The 10,226-nt window shown below is 42.6% G+C and overlaps 1 protein-coding gene across 2 annotated transcripts in view; it reads left to right on the plus strand.

Annotated features, from left to right (window-relative positions):
- Nucleotides 1-1,393, plus strand: part of Ppa2 (inorganic pyrophosphatase 2) — a 77,447-nt gene extending 76,054 nt beyond the window's left edge. Inside the window, exon 12 of one of the 2 annotated variants that reach the window (XM_087624955.1) lies at nt 1,207-1,393. In XM_087624955.1, coding sequence (XP_087481081.1) covers nt 1,207-1,232 — 26 coding nt within the window. In that variant the 3' untranslated portion in view covers nt 1,233-1,393. 2 annotated transcript variants of the gene reach the window in all.
- The last annotated feature ends 8,833 nt before the right edge of the window (nt 1,394-10,226 follow it).

The following is a 10,226-nucleotide window of genomic DNA, read 5'->3' on the forward strand; positions in this document are numbered from 1 at the left end:
CTTCTGCCATAGACTCTGGGCGTAGAATCCAGGTCATCAGACTTGGCAGCAGGTGCCCTCAGCCTGAACTGTCTCAGCGGCCTTGTTATGGTTCCCGAGAGCAAGAATGTATACATTTGTTTATAGCAGGAGAAACCAATAAATAATAAAACTATCTTAAAATTTATGTAAATTAAGTAAGATAGATTTCAGATGGTCATTAAATAAAATATCATTTGTCCTAACTTCAACAGAAGAGGAGCACAGTTGTTACTTTGCGGCTAGCTGGTTTGCTGACACGGTGACTCCCCGTGGCTGCTCTAGTGTGCTGCAGTTGGCTCAGTCACATGACTGATGGCTCTGCGTGAAGCAATGAGAGAGTCCAGCCAGTTCTGGTAAATTTAGGACAACCCCAGAAACTTGAATCTAAAAGATTTATTATCTGAAGGCATTTTAATAACTCACTTATTTTAACTGAAAGTCTTAAAAACAAAATATACCTTATGGCTAAAACTAAGTTCCGTGACCTTGGTTATCTTTATTTGAAGCTGTTTTGAGAAGGAAGTAAATAGTGACAATTCAGAACATAGGCACACACACACACACACACACACACACACACACACACACACACACGTATACCATGCGTCTTCAAAATATGACGCTTTTGGCCTTTTAATACAAAGTGTTAGGAGATTCAACTTTGCGAATTTTGAGGAAAAAATGAGAACAGTTGACTGCACTCAGCTGCTAGACTAGACGTTTAGAGGGAGGGCGTCCCTAGACATGGTCCCATGGGAGAGCAGGTGTGGCCCTCATCTGCCAGCCAGCCAGGCTTTCTTTGCAGTGCATCTCTTTTTGGGTATTTAATGAACAACCAGATTTTACAGCAAAAAGGGTTTTCTAAACCTTTCCAATTGTTGCTAGAGGGCTAACTTCTGTACTCTTCACTAGAGACTAACATGCCCTCAAAGGGGGGCAGAAAATACTGTGAGAAGGTTCTAGAATTCTAATGTAGTTTTATATGAAGCGTGAGTCAACTGGAAACACGGAAGAATTGGAAACAGTAGCCAATCTTAAGTAGAGAGATGGCATGACAAGACTGTAGAGACGTTTACTAAAATCTTTCTGGACACTTTCTGCAGATCTAAACTAAACATGTCTTATTCTTCCTCCCTCCCCTCTTGTCTTTCCCTCCACCCCATCTCCCCATACTTTAAACAGAAGAAGTGTGGCACTTCCTCCGCAACTGATGGGGACTCTGGGGCTTCTGCACTGAGACTTTAAACCTCCGAGGACCCCGGGGACTCCTTTTCCTTTAGTGCTCTTGTGAAGCAAGTGGATGACCGTCTGATAACTTCCTGTCCGACATCATTGTTAAAACTTTTTAAATAAACTTGTAAATAAATACTAACATTTTGAACTTCTCTTTTATATATTAAGAAAAGAAAGAAAAGGTTCCACTTAATTTCATATTTGAATCTAAAGGCATCGTTTAGCTAATTATTTCATTTACTTTTCTGTCTAATTGGTTAAATGTCAAAATCAGGAATTTAACAGTAAAATTTTTACCAGTTACTATTATTTTCATAACTTCTAGACTCTCTTCAAGTCCATCATTGGCAAAGGCTCTTTTAACCAAGCTGTCCTTCCTTAGTACTGTCTGCACAGTTATTTGCCTTAAGGCTCTTTCCTCTGATTGGTTGTTTTAGAGGCCCTTATACCTTCCAGCTTTTCTCTCAGTCCTTTCGATTTTAATTCTCATCTCCATGGAGATTTCAGATCCTCAGAGGAAGAATGCTGCTCTGGACCCCACTTTATTCATAAGTGAGGACACTCCTGTACACACACACACACACACACACACACACACACACACACACACACGCGTGCGCACTGCCCCATCTCACTGGGCACACTCCACCCTCCCAGGTCCCCTCTCTCTGCCTTGCCCATATGGCCCTAGCTCAGCTTCCCGCTCAGGCCTCCATACTATTGATTATTCTGTCCCTGGCTTTGTTCCAAACCCATACTCCGTATTTCTAGAGTTATTTTCTCAGTTTTTTCTCAAAATAGATTCAATAGCTCTTGTATTCCAGAGAATAAAACCTAAATTCCCATTTTCTCCAGACATTCATGCCCTGTCCTGAGGTGCTGCCCACACCACTGTAGGCATATACTTTCACACTCTCATGACTGTTAACTTGGCTGTCAGTCCTGCCCCACCGTTTTCTTTTCCTTTCCATTGGTCTCATGATTGCATTCACTGATAGGTTCTTGTGGTTGGCAAAATACTATTAACAATACTTTTTCCCACTTGCCAAGCACCTTTGGTGATGCTACCCTATAAAGTAGATTTCGCTCACTCCATATTTCAAGTCCTGAGATATCCTGTAACTAATAATGTTCAGAGCCAGGATTAGGACTATTGACTTGCAAGCTCTACGTCCCATGGGTTTTCCAGCCTGTTTATGCAGGATGCTTCTCACTTACAATGTAGGCAAAGTTCATAGCATCCCTCTGCATGAGGATAGAGATAACATAAACATTTTCTATGCACGTGTGGGGGTTGCATGTGGAAGTCACAGGATAGCCTCAGGTATCTATCATTCTTCCTCAGGCATCAGGCACCATTTTGGAGACAAGGTCTGTTGCTGGGGTCCAGGACCCACTGATTTGGTTGGGTTGCCTCAGTTCTGAGATGCAAGTCACATGCTAGCATGTGGGTGCTGGGGATGGAACTTGGGTCCTTGTGCTGACACACAGCAAACACCTTACCAACTTAATCTTCTCCCCAGCTCAGCAAGAAAGCAAGACTTTCTTGAAGTCTTTGGGACAGTGTAAGCAACTTTGAGGGGTAGAAAAGAGCTCAAGGGAAGATTATATTTTTAGTGCTATACTGACTGTCCTGGATGGTGAGGTTTGTGAACATTTTTGGTTGGTTGGTCGGTTGGTTAGTTGGTTGGTTAGTTGGTTGGTTGGTCGGTCAGTCGGTTGGTTGGTTGGTTTTTGTCAGCTTGACACAAGCTAGAATATTAATTCAGAAAATGCCCTCATCAGGCTACCTGTAGGCAAATCTGTGGTGCATTTGCTAGTTTATGAGAGTGAGGCAGAGGTTGGCAGCCCACTGGGGCTGTGCTATCTTGGATATGAGTAGTATAAAAAGACAAGCTGAACAGGCCATGAGAGTGAAACATGACGCATCACTTCTCCATGGCCTCTGCTTAAGCTCCTGTCCTGACTTCCCTCACTAATAGTGTGATCTTAGAGTTGTAAGCTGAAATTTTTTCTCCTAAGTTCCTTTTGGTCACAGTATTTGAGCACAGTAGTAGAAACCCTAACAAGGCACTGACTTAAATGTGAAAATAAAAAGAATGTACGTAAAATAAAATATGTATAAACATTTTATTTATATGTCATATATATTTATTATATAATACAAATTATCTATAAATATATTATTTATGTTTATGTTAGTTATGTTTATATAAATTATATATAAGTAATATTTATATAATATGTGTAATTTAATAGATAATATTTAATTATGTAATTTAATAGATAATATATAATTTGTATAGTATATATAAAATGTATAATATATAATGAATATAGAATACTTAGCCTTGCAATTTAAAAAAATTAGGCTGAATTTTCAAGGAAGGGCTAGATTAGTTGTGGTGGATGTGGAAGTCAACTTTGTGAAGGAAAAAGTGGGATGAAGAACAAGGCACCACAGACTTCTGCAATCCCTTGAAGAAGCCTGATCTATGGTACACGACATTAGATCTAAGATGGCTCCCAGAACACAGATAAGACCGTCTAAAGGACCCAGGCGAGGGCGGTGACTGCATTTTCCCCTGTCTTCACGGAAGTCCTCACTGGTGATGCTACTTCCCCCACTCCTGAGTTACCTCATCAGGCAGGGCTTTCACTGGAGCATGGCGATGCTGTAGTAAGATACGAATGGCCAAGGACTTAGGGGCTTGGGATTGTCTCAAACACTGTAAATAAGGGTATGGGCTGTGGCAGTCAGATCTGCACCTGATGCTGGTCTGGGAAGTCGTAGTTCCCGGGATTTGTCACGTGACCCGCCCCGCTTCCCTCCAGTCCTCAGTCCTGTTCCCACAGTGTTTTTCTTCTGTGTATTGAAAGACTTGTGTCTGGGTGCGCCTGCTTCCCTTTCCACTGGCAGGCAGTACCCAGAAGCCGTCCATTTATCCAAGAGTTAACACTTCAGTGATACAAGTTTGCTTCATAGCATGTGATCTTTTTCATAAATAATACATAAAATTGAATTAAATCGTCACACTTGTGGAGCCAGGGAGAGAACTCAAGGTTTCTCTGTGCCCAGCAAAAATGGCCTCTGAGCTGCCACCCTAAACCTAGTTGTCATTATCATGGTGACAATTACATTTTGTTGAGTTGGCCTTTGGTCATTATTTTAGAATGTCTTCCAGCTTATCTAATTTAATTTTCCCCAGCCCAATCCTGTGGGGCAGTTGAATAAATTTTATACTAATACTTAGGAAAACTATTGGGAAATAGCAGGTTGTAATCATTTTTAAAAACTGCCTCAAACAGATAAGAAAACCAAAACTGACCCCCCCCAGGGGGCTGTCAGGTAATACGAAAGCTAGTCCCACGAATAGAGTGAATCAGAAGGTTGCGATCCAAGATTCATCTTCCTCAAAGTTGCTCCAACTGTCAAGACTTTCCCAGCTCCTGTTTACTTTTCCCGTCCTCGTGGTTCTCTCCTGCTTGCTGCTGTTAGCACTGCTGCTCTACGGAGGGCCCACCCCTTACGGTGAACACGTCACTATTAGGAGCCGGTGTGCTCATTAACTATATTGATTTACTCTGAGGAAGGAGCCTGTGGCTGTCAGCATGGTCGGGGCATGCCTCGTGCCTCTCCCTTTGCCTTCTGTTACCAAGGTATTACACCGCGAATCCAGCCGGTCAGTTCTGTTGAGCTTCTGCTGTCTCCCTCTTCCGGTCAGTGTCTGGGTAATTGGCAGTGCGGTCTGTGCAGCTCCCAGTCAGAATCGCCATTCGTTTTACTAGTGCTATTCGCAATAGATTGCATTTCGTCTACGTGTTTTCTTTGCCTGCTCCTTTATTAGATATTTGATGTCTTTTTCTATTTCTGTGACTTCTTTTAAGATTTGAATATCAGCTCCAAGTCTCACTTTCAAATTAAAAAAAAAAAATCTATATGCAGGCTCTGAAGATGTACGGGCTGAACTAACTGGTGGGGGTGTGATAGCCTACCTCAGATCGGGGGAGGGCCTGCCGAGGAACTCAGCCCTTCCCATTGCCTGGTGAAAGCTTAAAGTGCAAAGATTATATTGTAAAACTTTCAATGAGATATTACATTAAAACGGGAATAAAATAGCTGGGCAGCTGTGGCGCACTCCTTTAATCCCAGCACTCAGGAGGCAGAGGCAGGCAGATCTCTGAGTTCAAGGCCAGCGTGGTCTACAGAGTTTCAGAACAGCCAGGGCCACACAGAGAAACCCTGTCTTGAAAAATCAAACAAACAAAAAGAATCAAATAGATGGGGACACTTTTGAAAGAAGTTACCAAAGAATGCTAAACGGTCTGAATTGGCTAACGCCTCAAACACTGGGCAGCAGATGTGCAGCTGTGGTCCTGCCGGGATCACTTTCCTGACCTTCAAAACCAACCACACCCTCGGGGAAGCCAGCAGGTCAACTGAGCTGGCCGTCCCTTCTTGTCAAAATCACACTGATTTGTGTAGAGCAAAACTGTCCCTCGCTGCTTCTGTGTGAGGTTCCCATAGCTTCTAGTGATGGAGTGGAACAGAGCTCTGACTGCAGACACCCAGACCAATGCACTCTCATGGTGTCTCCATGCTGCTGCTTGAGCTGGTCCCAATTCTGAAACCCAGCTAGAGTGTGCCCTCTCCTGAGACCCCTTCCCCCAGGCCTCCTGGGGAAATCTGTTTTTCTGTTCTGTAATCGATGCACAGTATTTAGATTGGTCTGGCTTGTTCAAGATCTATTCCTATTATCTATCCTATTATCTATCCTTCTGAACTTTAAAATCACTGAGACAGGCTGTATCGTGACAGTTTTGAAAGCATTTGTTTTATACACTAGCAATTAGTATTTGTTGAGTCACACTGATAAGGTGCCTTATGAGAAAGGCGGATGTGTTTTCTGTTTTACTTATCACATTATATAGTTTATAGAAGGTAAGCAGAGTCCTGGAAGTTACAGGCCCTGGGCACCTGGTGCATCTTGCGATGCTGCTGTTCAAAGTATTGAGAGGAGTTTTCCTTTCATTCCAAAAGCTTATGTTAGAGCTTTGAAATAGAAGAATCCAATCACGTTAAGAGCCCCTGACCCCCAAAATGGACGCTAAACTAAGTATCAGGGTTTAAGTTATATTTATTTATTATTTTACTTATTTATTTATTTGTGTGTGTGTGTGTGTGTGTGTGTGTGTGTGTGTAAACAATGTAACGCCAGTGCGGACTTCAGAGGCCCCTGTGGGCTATGGATACCCAGATGCCGGTAGTTGGGTTTGGTAGTAAGAGTCTTTACACACGGAGCCATCTTGCCAGCCCTGTATCAGTTGCTTCAAGTTGGCTTATTATCTTTTAATGTGCATGGATTCCATCCCTGGAGTCAGGATACTCATTTAATCTTAAGATATGGTTCTCGATATTACTTTTCCTTTTTCCCCCCAAAGTTGCCTTATTCCCACCCAAAATCCCACTCACCGTCCATGGCAACCTGTGCTAAAAATCCTTTCTAAATGATCTCCTGCTGCTGCTGCTGCCTCAGTGGGTGTGAGCAACAACAGCCTAGTGTCAAGACAGAAGCAGCCCAACCCCCATTCTTCACACATCCCTTGGACCTTCCCAATGCGACCTAGAACATTCTGTTGCCTTCCCAGTAAGTGGTTCCTGCTATCCATCTGGGGGGTTTTTTCCTCTGGAGGAATCTGTCCAGCAGTCATTTTGAGAGTTCTCACACAAGATTCCTCCAAAGCTCCTGGGAACAAAGCTAACATCCAAGCCTGATCTCCCTGTGTCCACTGCTGCCTTTTGTACAATAGGAGACAAAAATAAACACAGAATCCTCGACAATAAAAATAGACTCCAGGCTCGGAGGCCAACATTCTTCTTCCAGAATGGCTTCCCTCATGGATTTTTGGATAATGACCAGTAATAGCTTCCATGTTTAAAATGTGCCCTCCTGACCTTGAGAGGAGCTTTTCAGACCAGAAATAACAGGAGCAGCACACTGCCAGGAGACCACGAGTAACCCGAAGAGAGTGAAGGCACAAGCACTAAGAATGCCCAGGAAAACAAAATGAGAGGAACATAACCCATGTGGATCTAATTGAAACGGCTCAATTGATAGTCTCATAAAAATAGTTTTAAGGGCATCTGTCCCACTTAGAGCTGCTTCGTCCGGGCTACTCTATTTCACAAATGTTTTTCTCACAGACAAAGTCACTTTTCTCTCTCTTTCCCACAATATCAAATGTCATTCCTCTGATATCCTTGCCCCATTTGCAGAAATACTTAAAAATCCTACTAGAGAAGATTTTAGAGCTCTTGGCTTTCACACTGCAGTTTCATTTTCCAGCCCTCACCCCCTCCACCTTTTAAAGCAGTGCCCTACCCATGAAAGTCATAGGAGTACATCTTTAGAACAGATAAAGTTTAAAATGTATGGTATTAGACATTCTCCCTCGTGCTGCCAGAAGCACGCTCACACAGGGGCTCATGCATACGCACACGCATGCCAAGGGCCCAGGAACTGTAGACTCTAAGCTGCAGTTTCTGTTGGGTTTTGGAGGTACCATGTAGCCCGAGCTGGTCTTGAACTCACTAAGTGGCTGAATATGACCTTGAATTTGATTTTTTTTTAATCCTCCTGCCTCCATTTAAATGCTGCTATTAACGGGCATGTGTCCCCAGGCCTACTTCTTGTAGTTGCTTTTCTGAAATCTGAAAGAGGACTTGGGATACAGAACTTGCTCAAGCAATGGGGACGTTTGTTTGTATGAAGAGGAATACAGCACACACCAAGGTTGGTTGCCCAGAGCCAATGATAGAACTGGCTTGAAAGGGGGTGTTCAACCCCAAATGTGGCTTCCTGTTTGTTTTATCCGAGCTACACGTCCTTTGTGCAGAACATTGTGTGATGGCCACAGGCGATGTTCTGTACCTAAAGTTCCTATCCAGAAATTGTTCAGAAGGCACTTGATAACGAGCTTGGGCAACACATTGAGACTTTATTTAAAGAGAAGAAAAAGTACTGTGTGTGGTAGCACATGTAACTGTCACTCCAGAGACAAAGAGGGAATCACCACAGGTTTACACACACAGCAAGCTCCGGACCACTCGAGACTCTCCAGCACGTTAGCCAGGCGTGGAGGGACTGGTCTGCACTCCCAGCTACTCCAGAGGCGAAGGCAGAAGGGTTAGAAGCTTAATGGCTGCTTGGACTGTGTAGCAGGAGATCACCATGCACATCATTAATAATTTTTATTTCGTGTCCTTAGTTTCTGTCCTACTGAAATCTATTGACAACATTGATGGTTTTAGAATCAAATGATATTCTTCACGTGCAGACTCCTTTCAGTGATAAGAATTTCTTGGCGGGCTCTCATTCAAAAAATTAGTTTTTACTGTGGACCAGTCTGGTAGTGTCTCCTGCAATTGTGACCATGACTTTAAAGATTGTGTGCAAATCTGAAGATATTATGTATGCCTTAACATTTTCCACTGGAAAATACTCACTGTTCAGCAACTTGTAACAAAGGGAATACATTGGGGTTTTTTTTTGTTTGTTTCTTTGTTTGTTTGTTTTGCTTTGTTTTGTCTTACAGTGTAGCAGACCTTTTGCTCATCTGAGGACTGCCTGCCTTGGCTCCCAGGATCCTATGGGGGGGGAGGGATATTGATGTATGCAAATCTGTGTCTCTCTTTTCCATAATACATCAAACAATGAAAGTGGGTGTTGACCATGACATGCAGTGAATTTTAATAGTGTGTTGTTATTTTAAGCAAATGGAGGAACTTTTTTAAAAAAAAAAAAAGTCAATATTTTAACATCTGTTTTTGTGGCTATTTTCCCAGGGTATACAACAGATTAGCTTCGGACTTTCTTCCTAGCTCACACTGAATGAAAAATTTAAAACAGCACAGTTCCAGAGAAAACAAGGATGTGGGAGCTGGAACTGATGTTAACCAAATACGCAATGGCCGATTCATTCCCTCTTGACCACTTGGCCATTCCATGAAAGCCTTTCACAATTTATTACTGAGAGCCTACAGGTATTTGGAGTTGGTCTTTAGTGGAATTATTGATACAAACCTAGCAAGGAATTTACTGATACTAACAAACAGACAAAGTATTTGACTTATTATTAGTTTCCACATTAGACTACTGTTACTGTTTTTTGGAGAAGGGAGAGTCAAACGCCATTGTCTCTCATCTTCCTTACCTCCCGAGAAGGACCATCTGACATGAGCGTACTTGATAACTTATGTGTGCATGCCCATCTGGATGGCTGAAGGTGGTATTCATTGGAGATAGAAATGTAAAAGCCAGGGTATAGAGAGGAATACTGTAAAAGACTGTCCTCTGGATGTGACAATGGCTGTTACCCACATGAACTCAAAGCAGCTGTGGTTACTGGCACAAGATCTATGCAAGATGAGTAAAAATTTCCAGCGTCAAAGTAGGGGAGCTCCTGAAGCCCCACCCAAACAGAACTGAGTAGCTAATGGCACTTGAAGGCTTGGAGGACAGGGGGTCACTTTTGCTTCGGGAGTGTGGCTGTTGTAGGTCATCTAGGAGATGAGCATATACACCTGCATGCATGAGCACCACTAGTTGATCTCAGTGAGTTATAAACAGCAAAAATGCACATGTAGTCAGGAGAGAGATGGGAGATAAGTTGGGGGAGCCGGAAGTGGAGAAAGGAAGCAGAGGATGGACATTGACCAAGATCCATTGTAGAAGTGAAAGAAGTTTTCAAGAAATAAAAAAATTAATAACTTTAAGGTAGAGAAATAGATCCATGGTTAAAGGTGCTTGCTGTTTTTGAGAGAACAAGGGATAGATTTGAGGGCACCCACATAACAACATAGCATTGTGTGTAATACCAGTTACAGGGGACCTGATGTCCTCTTTTGACACAGCTCACAGATATACATATATACATACACATTTATTTTTTAAAAAAGGAAAAATAGTCAC

This window comes from Rattus norvegicus, chromosome 2 (genome assembly GCF_021556685.1).
Source record: "Rattus norvegicus strain SHRSP/BbbUtx chromosome 2, alternate assembly SHRSP_T2T, whole genome shotgun sequence".
NCBI lineage: Eukaryota > Metazoa > Chordata > Mammalia > Rodentia > Muridae > Rattus > Rattus norvegicus.